Raw genomic sequence first — 19,082 nt, forward strand, 5'->3', positions numbered from 1 at the left:
TGACACCTGGAGAAAGGCAAATGTCCCACCTGTCTACAAGAAGGGTGAGAAGGAAGATCTGGAAACTGCCTCATTGCATTCTCCCAGGAGGTGGCTGGCTGGGCAAGGGGTGAATGTTCATTTGGACTTCAGCAAGGCTTTTGACAGTCTCCTGCAGACTTCTTGTGGCAGAATTGAGGGCATGGGGATTGGAGAAGATGATAACTGGCTGCATGGAAAATTGTGTCACCACATTCAGTATAGCCAGCAGTAAGACATCTAACTGATGTTGGTTGCTGATGTTCTTCAGGGGTCATTTGTAGGACCAACTGCTACCATCTTGTCTCCCCAGTGCAAGAAACCAGTGAGAGGCTGGTGTGACCCTGGCTGAGGCCCCAGGACAGATCCCACTCCAGCATGAGATGGGAGAGGAAAGGCCATAGGAGACTGGTGTGACCAGCCTGGAGGAGACAAAGCAAGGGGGGACCTTACTGCTGTCTGAAAATAGCTGATAGGAGACAGGACGTGGTCACTGGGAGGGCACCTGGTTTCTTGGGATGTCAGCATTGAAGTACCTGGGCTGGAAGGGGAGCTGTGGGGAGAGGAAAGGATGAAGTGGTATTCTGCAGTCAGGGGTAAGTGCTCCTACTATTACCTCCAGAGCATGGTAAGTACTTTGACTTCCCAGGGGTGGTGATATAAGGATGGAGAAGAGCACCTGGACCTCTTTCTGGGAAGGTACTGGTACTCTGGGGCGGAGCTGAAAATGGCCAGCCCAGGTCCTCTGTTACACATAGAGTAGGTGGTTTGCACAGAGGTAGGGAATGCTTGTGCACATGGAGGTCTTCCTCTGCCCTGCTCCTGCGGTACATGTCCTGCTTCACTGATGATCAGAATGTTCCAGCACGTGGGACCCAGCAGTCTGGGGAATGATCTTGGGATGTGGCTTGCCTGGAGCTCCTTTGTGCTTCTAAGCTTCAATAGAAGCTGCCTTCTGATGGGTGTAGTGGGACAGCTGCTCTCCCCATGTCCTGAAGATCCTTGCATGAAAAAAGCTGGGACATGGTGCCCTTTCTGAGTTCAGATACCAGGAGCCTGGCCTCCTCCCATCCTGGAAAAACATGGATCCAGCCAGGACTGTTGTTAGTGGCCACTGTCTCCATTGGGTGGTGACCCCCCTGTGCCCTTCCTCTTCCTGGTGCTCATCTGTCTGCTGATGTAGCTCAGGAGACTCAAGGAGGTGCCTCAGCAGAGGTTGGTCCTTGCCCTGAGTCATATTCTCCCCAGTCATCTCCTCGAAAGGAGCTGCTGTGTGTTGTGGTTGGGCTCTGTGAAGATGCCATCCCTGCAGGGAGATGTCTTCCTGCCTTCACCTTCATGTGGAGGTGGCTCCAGAAGTGCTACGGCCTCAAGGGCATGCAGCAGGAGGGCAACATCACCCAGCCCTTCCAAGGACCACCTTCTCCTGAGTTATTCCACTTCTGGGAAAACTCCTCTTGGAGGTCCTCATTGGCAGATTGCAGCCTTGGAGCTTGCAGGTTTGTCAAAAAGGGGGAATTTAGGGGGAGAAAGCAGCTGGCACGCTTCATCCCAGTGGGTGCTGGTCTTGGGGAGAAGGCAGCTGGCACACTTCATCCCAGTGGATGCTGGCCACAGGGACCCAGGCTGCAGGCTGCAAGCAGCTCTGCCTGCTCCTTCAGCACCTTCTCCCAAGTCTCTGGTGGGGCTAAGCTGTGCCAACAGTGGGAAACACTGGGTCCAGGGAAGTTCTGCAGCATTGCATGGGGCACAGGACAGCTTTCTCCTCTGTCCTGGAGTGCTTTTGGCTTTTTGCCTGGTCCAGAGCCTTGCAGGGAGAGTGGAGTGGTGGATGTGCCCAGTCCTGTTGCTCCAAGGAGGTCACCTGGTTTCTGTCTCTCATCCTTGCTTTGGCACAGCAATTTTGTCATTTTAGTAGGACTCCTGGAACATTTCTGCTCTGGAGAAGCCCTACCTTAGTATCCTGCTATGGACACTGGCATCCATCCCCTGGAGAGCACCCTGCAGTGGGCACCAGCACCCATCACCATTAACTCCCTTTGCAGATTCCCAGTGCAAGGTGATGGGGCTGGGATGACCTCCTAGAGCTGGGAAGAGTAGAACTGCCCTTTCCCCACTCACTGGCCATCTTCAGGCAGAAATATGTCCCCGTGGAGCACCTCGGGAGGCTGTGGGATGGGGAGAGGCCATGCACCCTCAACCCTGGAAGGCTGGAGCAGTGGGGAGATGCTGCTGCTTTGGGGTGTCCTGCACACCCAGGGGAAGACGCGGGAGGAGAAAGGTGCTGGGTAGTGACGCCCTCTCCTCCCTGCGGGGCCAGTGGGCCGTGGGCACCGTCGCTTTCATTTCTCTTCTCTTGCTCAGGCGGTAAATCTCGCCTGACGGGGCAGGAAGAGGCACCGGGAGGGGGAGGAGGCACCGAGGCTGCGGCGCTGCCGGTTGGTAACCTCAGCGCTTCCTCCCAGCGGGGTGTCTTTCCCGCTGCGCCCAAGGATGCTGCCCTGACACCTGCATCTCCAGGTGGCTGACCCCGTGGTCCCAACCATGGCTGCATCCCCCGGAGGGATCCCTCCTGAGATGCAAGGTAAGCATCGCCAGCTGCCGTGCTGCCAGGGCATCAGTGCCACATGGACAGCACCGGTACGGGGCCTGCTCAGTCCCAATTTGCCACGCTGGGGTTGGCAGAGCCATTTTCGGGTTCCTCAGCAGCAGCAGCTGCATTCAGGGGTTCCAAGCAGTGTCTGGGGACTGGTCTTGTTTCATGAAACTCATATGCCTGAGGATGGAGCTTGGACCAAAAGCATCCCCAGATAATCTGGCTCCCCAAGGATGGGGTTCTGCACAGCTCAAGCTGCCTGGTTTTTGGGTCCAGCTTGGTGCTGTATCCACATAGGTTTGGGGTCCCCTGGCCAGTTGAGAGTCCCTGGCAGTTCCCCAGGGAGGTACAGCCCAGCACAGGGGGATGTGTGAATTACCACTGCTCCCAAACTTCTCTCGTTTGATCGATAAAACGAAAGACCGCTAAGATCTTGGGGCCCTTCAGCCTCATCAGCCCCACCAAGGCTGGCAGTGGGGTGGGAAGGAGCCAGGTCACCACTTCCCTGCAGCCTCAGGTCTCAGCTCTACCAGTGTGGGGCCCTTGGGACGTGCGGCTCAAGCCACTGGACCCGCAGGGCTCAGTGTCATTGTGAAAACTTGGTTTGCTTTGCACAATGGGCAGCTGTGGTTCTGGTCCCGTTTCTCCCAGCGAGAGGCTTGAATCAGGACAGGCAAGGAGGTGATGCTCAAGGCAGGAGTGATGCTCGCACTGGTCCAGTGACCATGGGAGTGACTGGTCTGCGAACGTGGGGAGGTTGGCACACACGACCACCCTGGCTACTCCGTGGGGAGGAAGGACTTGGGTGTCCAGTTGCTCCCTAGTGGTAAAACTGGGGAGGAAGGAAGAGAAATCAGGACCCTCTTGTCACTCAGTGCCAGCTCCCTATGAGCGAGGCAGCATAGGCAGCATTAACCAGTGACCCCAAAGCCTTGTGCTCGGTCGAGGCTGTGGCAGGTGATGGGGATGTGGGTGCATCACTCAAGCAGCAAATGAGACCCACAGTGGGTGAAGAAGTGTGTGGCTCCAGGGTGTGACTGTCAGGTGTGGATGGAGAGGAGGTGATTCAGGTGAGGACGCAGTGGACAGTGTCCCCAAGGGCAGCAAGGTGTGTGAAAGAGGACCAAGGTGGCTTCAGCCACCTCATTTCATGCAGATGTTGGTCTTTTCAGAGGGCATCACCACCTTCCTGGGGACAAAGAAGGTGCTCCTGGTGTTGAGCATCCAGCTGCAGGTGAAATCCAAGTATGACGACTTCATCTTGGTATGTGTGGAGTCCTGGTTCCTGCTCTCCTGGTTCCCCCAGGCAGCTGTTTCATGGCTGCACGAGGGACCGGGGTGGCCCCCATGTCACTGCTGTCCCTTGTCACACCACTGTCCCCTGCCTAGGTGCTGACACCCTGGCGAGCCTATGTGCTGCCCGTGATGCTGCCAGTGAGGGTAAGTGTGAGGACCCTGTGCTGCGCTCAGCCCTGTGGTTCCTGGGGGTTCTTGTGGCAGCAGGGTGTGTGATCCATGAGCCATCTGGGTCACTGGGTCTGGGAAGCCCTTAGGAGCAGGATGAGGAGAACGATGGGATGAAAGCCAGGGGGTCTGGTTCAGGGGCTGGTGAAGGCTGAGGGGCATGACCAGGCACTACCTGGGGCATGGGGAAGGGTGAGAGCTGGGAGACACCTTTGAGTGCCCCTTCTCCATCAGTGCTGGGACTGATCCTGCTCCTCTAACCCACAGGTTCACAGCAGCTTCAGCTTCCTGGAGGTGAGGGAGATGACAGTCCAAGAGCCAAGCGTGGTGAGTGGCATTAACACCTGGGACAAACCCAACCTGGGCACATCCCCGCTTTATGCCCACTGCTCCCATGGCAATCCCTGGCCCAGAGCCCACCACAGGATCCGGGGGTGTTCTGGCCTCCCCATTGCGCACTGAGGATCACCAATAATGATCTATGAGAGCTCCACAGCGTATTTGTCCCTTTTCCACCTCTAAAGAAATCCTCTTAAGTCCTCCTCAGGGGTATCACCCTTGGAGCTGGAGGTGCAGGGAGGCACCCAGGGGTACTGTGTGGGTACTTGCACCTCTTCCCCTCTGGCAGCCGCAGACAGCACCTGGCCTTGGCGCCTCCCACTCGGCAGGGACAAGGTGACAAATGGCTGCTGGCTTACCGAGGTGAAGACAAATTTAGCAGGAGGGTGTTTTAAACCCCATTAATCCTCTTAGAGAGAGGCGGGCACACAGGGCAGAAGCAGCGGTGGGAACTGGGGAGACAAGGAACAGGATGCCTTGGCTTGGATATATTGACTGAAATAGGACTGTGGTCCTCGTTAACTTCTCATGTGTTTCTTGGTAACCTCCTGTCTGACTTTTGCTTGTTTAAGCATCATCAGCCACCATGGCTCCAGCTTCTAAACACAGTTTCTGCTGCTCAGCAGGCTGAGTGGCTGAGCTCCCAGAGGGAAGTAAAGGAGCTGGGCAGAGACCGAGGGGTGCTGGGGCTTGAAACCCCAGAGTGGAGGGGCGTGAGACATCTGACTGGGCTATGGAAAGCCCAGGGGTTGTTAATGTGCAGGCAGAGTGTGGGCAGACCCACGCTCTCCTGCCTCCGCAGCCCTGGGCACCGGCGGAAGCACCGTCCTTGCGCGATGCCAGTGGATAATTGTCATCTTGCTCCCACGCCTCAATCAGCGTGTAATTAAATCAGGGAGCGTGTTGCCATGGGATTTTTTTTTTCCTGGTAGGAACCAAAAGCTAAAAAAGCCCCAAAACCTGATTAGATAAATTCAGGGAGGAAACCTCCGTTCTCCAGCTGCGGCTGCTGCAGGCAGAGGCAGGGCTGTTCTCACCACACTGCCTTGGGCTGCCTCCGCATCAGCTTAGCTTGAGTTTTGGGCAGGTTTATGCCTTATTTTTGCATGTTACAGTGTCTTTAATGTATTTTATCCTAAATTTCTAGTGCTCACAGCCTTCCCTGTGCTTGCAGTGCTCTGGCTGGGTTTGCAGGGAGGAGCTGATTGCTGTCACCGTTGTGTCTGGGGGCTTGGGGATGCTGTGTGCTGCCAGCTCACTCAGGCATCTCTCATCCTTTGGACCCTGCAGGTTGTCATAGAAACAGATGCCGCGTCTTACGCCTTCCGGTTCATGTCCTTGGATGATTTGGAGCAAGTTGTCATCCATGTCACTATGTCACTTAAGAAGGTCTTTCCAGACTCTTCCCTTGGGTGAGGGTCTTCTGCTCTTCAGGGGTGGTACCAGAGCAACCTTTATGCTCAGAAAAGCCCCAGATCATAGAATCCTGGAATGGTTTGGGTTGGAAGGGACCATAAAGATCACCTAGTTCCAACACCCCTGCCATGGACAGGGATACCTCCCACTAGAAGATCCCAATTATAAGATGGGTGCACAGTAGCATCTTTTAGCATGAGAAAACCATGTGGATGCCAGACCTTGATCCATGTCAGCCACTCTACATGCATGAGTTGTAGATAAGCACATAGTGGTGGGGATGCTCTTCTCCCAGCCCACCAGCACACACCCCTCTGGTCCTTCCCTAGGACACTGCTCAAGAACTCCCCACCGAAGCTGTATGAGAGAATCCAGCAGATCACAGACTCACTGGAGGAAATGCTGCAGAACAACCCAGGGCCCTGTGGTAAGTCCAGCTGTAACCTCTCCCAGGCAGGACCAGGAGGTTCTGTGGGGTAAGATTGCTCAGTATCCACCTGTGAGGAGCTGCAGCTGTGGATGCTTCCGCCCACTTCATGCAGCATTATTGCAGAACTGGGAGCTTTTCCTGTAGCCTGGTTTGCAGCAGGATACCTCCATTATCACCATAGCAATGTGCCTTGCCTGGTATGCACAAGGATTAAGCAAAACAAAACACAGCCCCCTGAGTTGGGCAATTGCTTTTGGGCTGACAGTAGACCTCTGGCCCCATTGTGGAGGAAGGGGAGAGCCCATACCATTCCTTCTGAGCCCCTGCCATCCCTCTCCTGTTTCCTACCATCCCCAGATATCTTCTCTATGTTCCCATGGGAAGGTCTGCCCCCATGACTGCCTTCTCTTTGCAGGGGGGTTTTCAGAGACCTACTCTGCTTTGTGTGATTACAATGGCTTTGCCTTCCGCGAGGAGATCCAGTGGGTAAGCTGGTCTGTCCTGTGGCGAGTAGGCAGTGGGAGCATGTCACTTAGTGGGCAGGGATGGAGGATGCTCATGGGAGCCTCCACCTCAGACAGCAGCCTCATGGGACTGCTGGGGCTGGGACAACCCAGAGCTGGGAACTGCAGCTTTTCCTGGCTTGGGTGTGGGCCCTGGTACATCCCAGGGACCAGAGACATCCCAAGGGCATCTCAGAGAAGGGAACTGCAGCTTTGCCTGTCTTGAGTGCCCCCTGCTCCTTAGTGGGCTGGAATCAGAGTGCACGTAGGGGTGAGATGCCTTGGACTAGGTTGTGTCCCAGACTGTGGCCTAAGGAGAACCCCTGAATATCTGGGACTGATTGCTGAGTGTCCCTAGTAGAGGAGAGCCCCACTGGGACTGAGTCACAACAGGACCCACTGTCCCCCTCTTCCTCTGAGACACTGATCCCAGTCCATCTCTCCCCATACCCTCGCTCCCACCAGCCTAGGGTGTGTTGCCTTCTGGCCAGTCCCTGCACAAGTGGTCCAAGACCCACCAATCTGTCCCACCAAGATGGGACATGTCACCTCCCAGCCAGAGCAACAGGGAAGGTTTTAGACTTGAGGTTTGGGCAAGGAACTCCCCAGAAGAGGGTCCCCAAGGGCTCAGCTTCCTCCAGCAGAACGAAGCACCTGAGCCTTCCTCAGGATCAGGTGCTGTGCCTGATCCGTGTGTCCATCCTTCTGGGAAGGACGTGGACAACATTTACCACAGCCAGGACTGCCGGGAGTTCAACCTACTGGACTTCAGCCACCTGGAGAGCCGGTGAGTCCCCCATCCATGGCACCCACAGTGCCCCATGCCACACCAGCACTCATCCACATCCTCCCTGACCGTGTCAGGAGTGGCCCAACATGCTCCTCTGCCCATGCTAGACACTTTTATAGCTTACACGCTCCAAGGACGCCACATCTGCAGTCTGACACTGCCCTGCACCAAACATGATGAGCCTCGTCCCATGGGGCAATAGCTGAGAGTCCAGGCAGCCTCTCTGTTCATTTTTAACTCTTAAATCAGCCCATGAGCTGCTCATGAGGGTGAAAACTTGATGTCACGGCAGCTTCTCACAGCTCGTGGCTGTCAGGTGTTTCCCTATGCAAACCAGTCAGCGCCTCTTGCCTCCCTGAAACTTAACACTGCTCCCTACCAAACCCTCAGATATCTGTTATAACCTTATTGTAACCTGACAGTGAGGCTGTGAGCTCAGGCTGTCCCCCTAGGGGGCTCAGCCATGTCTCCTTTCCAAGAGAGCTGGAGCAAGGGCTCAGCTCTGGGGGGAGGCAGCTGCAGGGCTGGGCTGCAGCAAGTCAAAGTTGTGGGCTGAGTGTTTTGGGGAACAGAGAATCTGTGTTCAGTTGGCCAAAAAGGAGACATTTTTAGATATTTCTTTGGACAGCGAGGTAAAAAAGAAACTTGTTTCCACTTGAGCAAAACCCGTGTTGTTCTCTACACAAGAGGTCAGAATTAAAAAGAATTAAACCCCCAGAGATTTTTGATAGAAGCTTGCAAATATTTTGCTTAATTTTGTTTTCCCCAAGGGAATAATCTGGGGAAGCTGAGCTGTGTTTGAGGGTTGCTTTAAACTCATGGACCCTAGCCTTGCTCTGTTGAACACGGTGTTGGGGCAGCTTGAGGTTGGGTGTATTGGGGCTTCCCAGGGTTGGATCTGTTGGAGGACCTTGTGTTTGGTTGTGTTGGGGCACTGTAAGGTTGGGTCTGCTGTGGCAACCCAGGGTTGAGTGTCTTGGGGGACACCAGGTGTCTTGGGCACCATGGGGTTGAGTAACCTGGGGCACCCTAGGGCACCCTGGGGCTGGATGTCTTGGGCACCCCCAGCATTGGGTGTCTTGGGACATCCATTTGGGACCAGACTTATCTCATCCTGATCTTTGACTCTCTTGTCTCTGTCACCCTGAAGAGATGTGGCACTGAGTGTTGCTGCCTTGTCATTCAACCTGTGGTTCACCAAGCTCTCCTGCAAGGACTTCAGGCTGGTGAGTGCTGGCTGGTGTTGTGGTGCTGAGTGTGCTGGAGGTGGCTGGGTTTCCAGAAGACTTTCTTCTCCCCTGCCAGAACCAGGAGATTTCGGAGCAGCTGCTCTACATGCTCAGCAAATCGGTGACGCTGGAGGAGCTGGTGCTGGAAAACAGTGGGTTGAAAGCGTAAGTGAAGGTGTTGCAAGACACTGATGAGCAGGGCCTTGGCAGCCTGGTGGTGCTTCCCTCAGTGCATGAAGCAGGGGGATCCATGCACCCATGTGCCAGGGGGATGCTGGTGGCTCCAGCCCCTCCATGGCATGAAGCTCACTGGAGCAGAGACTTCCTGTAGCCCAGAGGCCAGTGGACATCACCCACCCTTGGAGATGCTCTGCTTTCTCCTGCTGGCTCCTCAGATGAAGCCAGCTCTGCCACACAGACAGGAGCTAGTGGCATGTCCCTGCAAGGCTATAGGGTTGGTGGCTGTGTCTCCTGGAGGTGTCCAAGGCTTGCTCAGATGAGTGACCCTTCTCCCCACAGTGACTTTGTGCAGAGGATGGCCCAGGCACTCAGCAGCCATCCTGACTCTGTCCTGCACACCATCAACCTTGCTGGCAACCAGCTGGAAGACAGAGGTACCCACATTCTGGGCTGGGATGAGTTTACACCCATGAAAACTGTTCAGCTCCAGATCCCACCGGCAGCTGCCCCCTGTGCTGGGGGATTTAGCTTGAAGTGGGATGGACACCCACTTGCACTGACACGGACACTCAGGGCTCTCTGCTCTTTCATCAGGGATCACTGCCTTCAGCCGACATGTGGAGAAGAGTCCCAAGGGTCTGCAGAGCCTCAGCTTGGCCAGGACGATGCTCACGGCCAAAGGTAGAGCCCAAGTGCCCTGTGGAGCCTGGGCATGGCAGTGCTTGGGGCCAAGCTGGCACCAAAGGGGTGGCTAGAGGGGCTGCAGGGACACCCTGGAAAGGGCATCTTCATGGATGCAATGTTCTGCTGCCCCAGCTGGAGGGAAGTGTCCCTTCCTCTGCTCTACAGCTCTCCCCAGTGCAGGGGACCTTTGGCCATCCCTCCCTCCCTGTCTCTCTGAGCAGGGATGAGCACGTTATGCAAGGCCCTCGCAGATAACAAAGCCATTGGATTCTCCCTCCGGCACTTGGACCTCTCTGGAAACCCTGGCACCCTAGCTGGGGATGATATCTGTGTGAGTACCCATTCTGTGATGGGGTGACACCACGTAGGCTCTGTCCGCAGCGTGGCTTGGCTGGCTTCAGTCCCCTGGAGCCAGAGCCCTGCCTTGCAGCATGCCAGGGATGGGGATCTCATGGCTGTGACACCCTCCTGCCTGCTCAGGAGCAGCTGGGGATGCCCTGGAGACATTCTCTGCATCTCCTTGTGGGAGGGTAGAAGATGCCACCTGGAGCAAGGATGTATCCCATGAATGTGTGGGTCCCTCTGTGCAGGATTCATCCCTGTGCTCAATAGCAGGGAGGAGACAGGCTGGAGCTGGGATTTCAGGCCTGCAGGATGCTAGGTGGGGGTTTCATGGTCCTTGGCAAAGCTGCTGAGCCCTTTCTGCCCACAGAACCTGCAGAGCCTCCTCTGCCAGTGCCACTCTCTGTCCCACCTCAGCCTGGCTGGCACAGACTGCCCTTTGGATGCTGTGAGTACCTATGTAGGGGGTCCTGGCAGTGAGACCTTGTCCTCAGTCCCCCTCCATCCCTGGGCTCTGCGTGGGGTTGCAGCACTGCTGGGTCCTCTTCCACATGGTTTACATCCCCACCTTGGCAGCTCTTTGGAGCCCTGGTTCATGGATGCCACACCAGCCTCATCCACCTGGATCTCTCCAAGAATGTGTACTCCCACAAGTAAGTTCCTAGGACAGTGGGGAGGGAAGCATGGTACCCAGGTGGGTGGGTGATACTGGATGGCAGATGATGCTACATTGTGCCCATCCTTTTCAGGAGGGTGAAAACCATCTCCCCTGACATCAAGGAGTTTTTCAGCCAGGCTTGTGCCCTTAGGCACGTCTCCTTGGCAGGTACCAAGCTGCCAGCAGATGTTGTAAGGTGAGGCTGGGCAGAGTCCACCGAGGGGAATGGATTTAGAGTGAGCACAGTCTGGGGAGGACATCCCTCAGGTCTGGTGGGGAGGATGGGTGAGGCTGTAGGAGGTAGAGCTCAGGGAAGGATGTCTTCTCCATCATGTCACTCCCACTGCCTGGATTGTTGGGGAGACCACTCATGGCAGGTGCTGGTGCCCCTGTTTCTTGCACCAATATGGGGACTTTGGTGACTTTTCTAGGGCGTTGCTGCAAGGGCTGGCAGACAACAGTCACATCAGTGACCTGCACCTGGATCTTAGCAGCTGCGAGGTGAGGGGCCAGCACCCATGAGTGCCAAGAGTTCAGCTAGGGTGTTCCATTGCAACAGTGTGAGAAGGTCCATGCCCTGTTTGACCTTCCCAATATCAGGATCTCATTTGCAGGGCTTGAAGCCTCCCCTTGTACTGATATCTTGCTGTTTCTTCCAAGCTGAGATCAGCAGGGGCCCAAGTCATCCAGGATCTCATTCCTGATGCCAGCTCCATCAGTGACCTGAACTTGTCTGACAATGGTAGGTTGCTTTTTCCCAGCCTGGAAGATCTCCTCCATCTCCTGGACCAGGAGGTCCAGCCACCATGGGCTGTTTGGCAGACAAATTATCACCTCATCAGCCTTTTATGGCTTTTTACCCCCCAAACCACCCCTTCCTCTGCCTTCCCCATGGCAGGCAGTTCTTCATGTGCTCTTCTCCCTCTACTGATGTCCTTTCCTGCATGCCAGGTCTCTTCCATCACCTTCCAGTGCTGCATCCCATGTGGGTAGCAGGAAGCTTTCTCTGAATGATATTCCCTCTGAATCTCCAGCACAGGGAATGGGGTGATTTCTTTACCCCCTGCTGCCTCAGAACTTGCCAAAAGTTCTCATTTCACATCTTTCTTGGTACAGTCCACATCAGCTCACTGAATTTGAGTTAATCTTGTGTTGCTGGCTCAAGTTTTGAAGCACTGAAAAAGTTTCCCTGGCCTGAAACTCTTTCCACCTCTCTGCAGGAGTTTGCAGTCTCTGCTGCTAAACTTGTCCTGCTGTGACCTCCAAAGCCTCGGGCGAGCAATCCTAATTATCACAAACATCACCTCTGCCAGTTCTTAATTTCACCTAAAAGGCCCCAAACCTTCAAGAAGCCTTTCTAAGATCTCACAGCAGACCATGAAGCTCCTCAGCTGCCAGATGGCTCTGGGAAAGCTGACGTGGTTTGGAGTCCTTCAAAAACCTGTTCAGGACACCAATGTTCCAAAAGCTCATCCTCTCGCCCAAAATCTCCTGTCAACCTTTGCCAAAATATGATTCTATTTTGGCTTTCGCAGTAGAGCATCTCCATGCAGGAGTGGCAGTCCAGAGGTGTGTCTCGGTGCCTTTTACCCTTGGCTGGTAGAGCAGCTGGGTGAGCAGATCCCTGCCCTATTCTGTGGGAAGGATGACACCTTTGCTCACCAAATTTCCCTGGGGCTGGTGCTGCCATGAGGATGGGCGTGTAGGCAGCTGCCTGCAAGCTGTAAGAACTCCCCTCATGTTGTCTGGAGTGGTGGGTGGGTGATGGAGGGCACATCCTTGTGAGATGGCAGAAATCAAGCACAGTGTTCAGTTCCATAAGTACCCCCATGGCTCAGCATGGCCTTGCACGCCACATAGAAGGAGTGCCCAGAGGAGGTGCTCCTTCAGTGGGGTCACTCCTCAGGGACCCCAGCTCTGCATGGGTCTTCAGTCTCTTTGAGGGAGCCAGGAAGGGAGGAAGATGCTCAGAAGCTCCCCATGGCATCTCTCCACCATCCCAGAGTGACAGCCTGGTGGCTCTGCAGATGTCCTGTGAGGGACCACCTTGGTGCCACTGCTGCAGACTGATGGGTGTCTCCCACCTCTCGCAGGCTTTGACCCTGACATGGTGACACTGGTGCTCTCCATTGGCAGAAGCAAGTCCATTAGACATGTCTCTCTGGGGAAGAACTTCAACATTAAATCCAAGTAAGTGAAAGCGGCAGCACCCGGGCCAAGATCCATCCTGGCACCGTGCACCCACCTCAACTCTCTCTCTCCCCATCAAAAGCCCATCTGCTGGTGGGAATTGCCTGCCCATCCTGGATGCTCCAACCCAACGTGGAGCCAGGGCCCATGGGGGACCAGCACCTGGTGTGGTCCCAGGGATGGTTCATAGCCTCAGGCAAGAGTGGGAGGGAGGACAGACCTCTGCCAGCTGCCTCTGTGGCCCTGGAGGATGCACATGTAAACCCCCTGCTTCTCCTGCAGGGAAGGGCTGTTGGATGTCCTGCACCGCATTGTCCAGCTCACCCAGGAGGAGGACTGCGTAAGTCCAGCTTGCCCTCAGCCACCTCAGCCATCCGACCCATGCTCCTGATCACCCTCTGCCACCACTGTGCAGCCTCCATGCCAGGGTGCCATCCAGATCCCTCCCAGCACAGCCTGGAATCAAACCTCCCTCCCTCCCACTGCCATTCAAATCCTTCCAGTCTTGTTTTCCTCTATCTGAAGCAGATGCTCAGAGAGAGAAGTGGGAGCTATTCCCATTCATCTGGGAAAGCAGGAGCCTGTGACTGGCTAAAGGCATGGAGGAGATGCTGGGTGTAACCTGGATGCAGACCAGTTTTAAAAAAAAATCCCTTTCCTCCTCACTGCCTGCCAGGCATCTGAGCTAAATCCAGGCTGCTGCCTAAGCACCCATTGCCCTCCTGTTCTTGGGGCTGAGGATCACTTGATCTTTCCAAAACCAACACCAGCCCAGAGGCTGCTGAATAGGGATGGAGGCTATGACGTGTCCTGGTCACCTCTCCCCTTCCTTGTCCTCTTTCTAGCCTCTCCAGTCACTATCCGTGGCTGAATCACGTCTCAAACTGGGAACCAACGTCCTGCTGAGTGCCCTGGGCAGTAACACCAGCCTTATCGCTCTGGACATCAGTGGCAATGCTATGGGGGACACGGGGGCCAAGATGCTAGCCAAGGCCCTGCAGATCAACACCAAGCTCAGGTAGCAACAAGTCTATGTCACCCTGTGGGTACCCTTCCCACCTTGTGCCATGTGGTCCTCGTTGTGATGCTGATACCATCAGAGGAAGCTTGTCGTGGCTTCTGGTGACCATGGATGTGGCCTTGGACCATTCCTGGCACACAGTCAGATGCTGTGACCGTGTCTTGTGCTCATGACAGTCATCTGGCAATGCTGGCAGGGGACATGTGAAGGGCAAGAGATCAGCTCAATCCCTGCCCCAGTGCTTTGCCAGACTCCTGCACAGCCCAGTGTGCTGCAGACAGACCTTTGCAGTCACTGCCCTCACCTCATGCTCTGCTATGTTCCTAAAATGCCATTTTTTTACTACATTGTGCCCACAAAGGCAAGGCAGGAATGTCTGCAGGGCACAGGGAAGGGTGTTCCACCAGGGCTATTCCTCTGGAGAATGTCTGCCCCTTTCAACAGGATGGTGCCTATGTCCTCCCAGCCCTTCACCCACCTAATTTACAGCTCCTTGCAAAGTCCAAGCTGAGGTTTTAAATATTGAAATTCAGATTTTTAACCCCATTTTTTAGCCTTTTTGATGCCTAGAGTCAGCCTTGGGCTCACTTGTGCTGCCCACCTCAGGGCTGTGCCATGGGTGCACACAGGTCTCACCCATGTCCTTCTCTTTGCAGGACTGTGATTTGGGACAGGAACAATACAACTGCCCATGGGCTCCTGGAAGTGGCTCAAGCTTTGGAGAGGTAAGGAAGGAACCTCTTGGTCCTCCTGGCTTGCTATCATGCAAAAAAGCCTCTGTCACCAGCATGTCACCATCTCCAGGCCCTCTCATCCCCTTGAAACAGCAAGGGCATCACACAGTTGCATATATGTCCCAAGGGAGTTGGTCTACATCTCTGGCCTTGCAGCCAACAAAGCAACCTGGCACCTGTTTGGTGATGGCACCTTCATTACTGACCTCAGGGTCTCCCCTGGGCTCTGCATCCCAACGAGCACAGCCACATGTCCCCCAAGAAGCCCCAGGGGAGAACAGGGGGATCTGCTAGTGGTGGTGATGTGATGCTCCTCTCCCTCCTTGCCTGTGGAAGATGAGCCTTGGGTCCAGCAGCACCTGCTCACTCCACGCTGCCTTGCAGGAATTACACCCTCAAGTCGATGCCGTTGCCGATGAGCGACGTGGCGCAGGCATATCGCAGCAACCCCGAGAGAACAGAGGAGGCCGTGCACAAGGTGGGAGGACATGGTCTAGGGGATGTGGGACCAGGTGCCACCAACACTGCTCATGGCCTCTTGCCTCTGCAGCTCCAGTCCTGCCTGACGAGGAACCAGCTGCGGCAGACGCTACCGGCGCAGACATTCCGGCTGCAGCAGGGCATCCTCACCACCTCTTCTGAACAGGTTTGATGGCCAAATTGCTGCATGGGGCTGCTCTCCCCTGGCCCCAAACACCCTGGCTTGCTAGTGTGACCTCTTCCAAGCAGCAGAACTCCCTTTTCACCTTTCCTGAGCAGAGGGCAGAGCAGATTGGAGGGCTGGAACATGTTGCCCAGAGAAGTGGGAGATGCTCCATCCCTGGAAGTGGTCAAGACCAGGTTGGATGGGGCTTTGAGCAACCTGGTCTGTTGGATGTGTCCCTGCACATGGCATGGGTGTTGGAACTGAGTGGCCTTTAAGGTCCCTTCCAACCCAAAGTATTCCATGGTTCTATGATCAGAGTGGGGCTGGGCAGAAAGCATATCTCCAAGGAACCCTCCTGGTTGCATCCATGCATTTCATGCATATGCAATGCTGAGATAACTTGCTGCTAAGCTACCCCACACAGCATGTTCCTGGCTCCCTGTGTGCTCTTGTAAGCAAATCCCTGCCATGTGGCATCCCTGGTTATTAGTCAGGGATGCACTTGGGGGCTGTAACCTGCCTGTGTCCCCACCAAGCACATGCTTCTATGGGAAAGTCGTGGCAAGAGGGGGAACTGGCAGTGCTGCTCTGGCGTCGGCACATGACGCAGCCTCTCTGTGCTCCAGATGGTGAATGAGATCTGCTTGAGCGTGCAGAAGCACGTTGACATCCTCAGCACCTGCACGGGCAGGGAGGTGGAGGCAGACATCCTCTGTGCGGAGGAGGCCATCAGGAACGCCAACCTCTCTGTCAGTGTGAGTCCACCATGTGGGAAACCCCCTCAGCTCACCCAGCTTCGCTTCAGGATCGAAGCAGGGTATTGATTAGTTAATGACATCATTAACCAGCAGTTGGAGAACACCAGAATGTCAATGCAACAGATGCACATTACTGAGCACTTGCAAAATGTTAAAGAACAGCTGAGAATTTCTGAACACCCTTCTAGAATAAGGGCCAAAATGTTCTTAGTGCCCTCGCCTCAGCAGCACAGAGCTGTGTGCACCCCCCAACAGGGAGTGGGGATTACAAGTGCTCCCCTCTTTTGGCATTCCATGCTTACACACCCCTCTTTGGGAGCAGTGTGTGTTCCAGCTTTGGGCACACCCTGCAACCCACAGATGCCCATACTGGTGAGAAATCTCTCTGCATCCCTGAGGGGTCACTCCCTGGGGCACCCTCATCCCACCCCAGTGATGAGGATGTTCCATCAGCTCATGGCAAAAGCCACTGCATTGTCTGGGCAGCTCGTGGCTGTCGCCCTGGTTTGATCCTCCTGGTCCCACTCCTCTCTCCCCATTGCACCTTTTCCTCCTTCTCTACTTCTCTTCAAGCCACCTCCTTTTTTTCTCTCTCAGCACCCCTCTGGGTACTTAATCTGTCAGAGAGAGGATTTAAGAGGACAGTACTGGTGGTGGAAATGTGGTGAAAGGGATGGGTAGGGATCTCCCCTGATGCAGGCAGCAGCATAGTGGGCTGCAGGAGGGGGAGGATGGTCAGTGGGTGGGGGGGAGCAGTTGAGTGTCCATCTGGAGGACACAGGGACTGTGAGGGGCCAGGATGCCCAACCCTGTCCCAGCAAAGCCAGAAGGTTGCGGGGTCTTCCAAGCTAATGCAGGCGATGCTATTCCATGGGGAAGCCATAGATGTAAGCTACACATGGAAGGATGGGAAGCGAAATTGAGGTGCCATGGGATGATCTGCATCATCTCTCTTCCCATGGCAGATCCTGCCCCTCCTGTACGAAGCAGGAAACAGCCCGTACCAGAATGGCAAACTGCAGCACAAGCTGGAGTGTCTCATGGAGGAAGCATTACAGACTTGTAGCCGGGAAATCCAGGTGGGTATCCATGGGGCACTGCCAGCAGCACAGGATGCTCATCAGCCTGGCCCAAGGATAAGGCAGATGGTGTCTCCTGGAAACTACATGAATCCTTATAGAAGAGACCGAAACCTCCCCTCTTGTCCCCAAACTTCAGGCGATCATGCAGGCAGTGCTGGACACGGCACACAGCCTGTGCCCAGCTGTGGTGCAGAAGAGTGGGGTCAGGGACCAACTGGTCAATGCCATGTCAGAGCGGATCTGCCTCCAGGAGCACCTCAGCCTCAGCACTGTCCTGGACCAGATGGTCACCGATGTCTTCAGCAAGCTGAAGTGGGTGATGTGCCATTCTTCTCTCTCATTTGGTGGCTGGCACTCACCTGTGGGGCCAGAGGAGGATTTGGGGGGCTCCCTACCAACTTGTCCTCTCCTCACATTGTGGTGGTGGTGTGCCACAGCCAAGCATCCATCTCCTCAGCAAGGCTTTCCTTGGGGGACTTGCCCTGTGGCTTGCAGGGGCAGTGGGTGCTGGCACTGAGAAGTCTCTTTCCACTCCCAGTGAAATCAAGCTGTCTGTCACAGCTGCTGTGGCCGACTGCATTGTGGATGCTGTGCTGGGAGACCTGACTACTGCCCAGTGCAAACTGGTGAGTGCCAAGGTCTGCCACACCTATGGGATGGGGATATGGGGCTGGGATGCGGGATGGGGTTCTGGGTACCCCAGGATTGCCCAGACACCGGCCAACATTATGACCACAGATTTGCAGTCTGGGAAGCAGGACAATTCCCACCCAGGCTGGTTTCCCTCCCAGGTAATCCTCTCCTGGTGCAGTCCCAGCAACATTAACATCCTGAGCAAAGTCCTGGAGCCACTGCGTGTGGCAGGGGGTGCTGGGGTGAATGCGGGCACCGTCCGCTCGTGCACTGGGGCAGGCGCGGGGCAGCTGTGCCGGGGCTGGCAGCCGGCTAATCAGGCCTAAATCCGCTCACAAATCCCAGCCGTGGGTAGGGAGCGGAGCAGCATGGAGCACACAGGGCAGCCGGGTGTGCTTCAGCCCTTGGGATAATTTAAGCGCTTCCTAATGGTTTTAGGCAGAGAGCCTCTCCAAGCAGGGACTCGACCTCCTGGTGCTGCCGCCAGAGTCGGCTGAGGACGATGCTACTGCGCTGGCAAGGGGCAGGAATCCTCCGGACGTGGCTGCGGAGGAGGTAGGTGCGAACCCACTGCCGCTGCGTGATGCCGCGCTATAACTGCCTTTTATCCGCCTTACCGGATGATGCTGGACTTAATGCTGCAGCCTCTCCAGGTGCACGTACCCCCCGGCACCCCCCCGGGGCAGAGCTAAGGCAATTAGTGCTGGGAAATGGGACCATTAGCCTGCCAGGCCATGCTGCTGGCGCCGGGACTGTGTCCTTGTAGTGGCCCAGCTGGACCTGGTCACTTGCACCCCATCCCAGTGTTGTTGCTCTGGGACCTGGGATCCAGTGTAGTGCAGGGTCCTGGATGGGGAAGTATCCAATCCAGCATTGTGGATGGTTTGGGAGCTGGGACAAGATGAAGGGGTACAGCGCTGAGGGTCTGGGGATGATGGTGGGATTGCACCCATCACCAGGTGAAGCCTGGCTGGCTCTGGCTGCCATGGGATGACACTTGGCACAGCCAGCTTGCCCACGCCGAAGCCACCACCATTCCTCTCTCCCTGCAGTACAAGATGGCCCTGCGGAGGAAAAACAAGCATTTCAGGAGCATTCGGCCCACAGCAACTGTGAGAAGTAAGGTCACCGCGGAACTGTCCCTCTGCTGGGTCTCAGTGTGTGCCGTGCTGCCTCTGCCAGGGCGGGGGGCTTGTGGTTACTTTTTGGAGGCTGATGGGCAGATCCCTCCACAGTGATGCCACAGGCTGCAGGCAGCAGGACCTGGACACTTTGGAGACCCTCTCCCAGTGCTGTGGTTGGGGTCTGTGGGGAAGCTCACCTTGACTTTGCTCTTGTGCTGGTTTTGGGGAGGCAGCTGGCTCAGTGC

The 19,082-nt window shown here is 55.6% G+C and overlaps 1 protein-coding gene across 1 annotated transcript; it reads left to right on the top strand.

Moving 5' to 3' along the window:
• Window positions 1-2,562: 2,562 nt before the first annotated feature.
• On the top strand, window positions 2,563-18,832 carry LOC103798154 (leucine-rich repeat-containing protein 16C-like; the record flags this gene model as incomplete). Its single annotated transcript, XM_009070401.1, has 30 exons — window positions 2,563-2,602; window positions 3,787-3,878; window positions 4,004-4,054; window positions 4,346-4,405; window positions 5,708-5,829; window positions 6,163-6,260; window positions 6,679-6,749; window positions 7,480-7,553; window positions 8,707-8,782; window positions 8,862-8,950; window positions 9,305-9,399; window positions 9,560-9,646; window positions 9,871-9,980; window positions 10,362-10,439; window positions 10,568-10,644; window positions 10,741-10,845; window positions 11,081-11,150; window positions 11,310-11,391; window positions 12,743-12,839; window positions 13,122-13,179; window positions 13,685-13,857; window positions 14,517-14,585; window positions 14,979-15,072; window positions 15,145-15,240; window positions 15,867-15,995; window positions 16,964-17,077; window positions 17,217-17,392; window positions 17,619-17,706; window positions 18,152-18,268; window positions 18,766-18,832. Coding segments are annotated over exons 1-30 (2,755 nt in total), but the record flags the coding sequence as incomplete, so codon positions are not given.
• Window positions 18,833-19,082: the final 250 nt, after the last annotated feature.

Source organism: Acanthisitta chloris, unplaced genomic scaffold, assembly GCF_000695815.1.
Source record: "Acanthisitta chloris isolate BGI_N310 unplaced genomic scaffold, ASM69581v1 scaffold2192, whole genome shotgun sequence".
In the NCBI taxonomy this organism is placed as follows: domain Eukaryota; kingdom Metazoa; phylum Chordata; class Aves; order Passeriformes; family Acanthisittidae; genus Acanthisitta; species Acanthisitta chloris.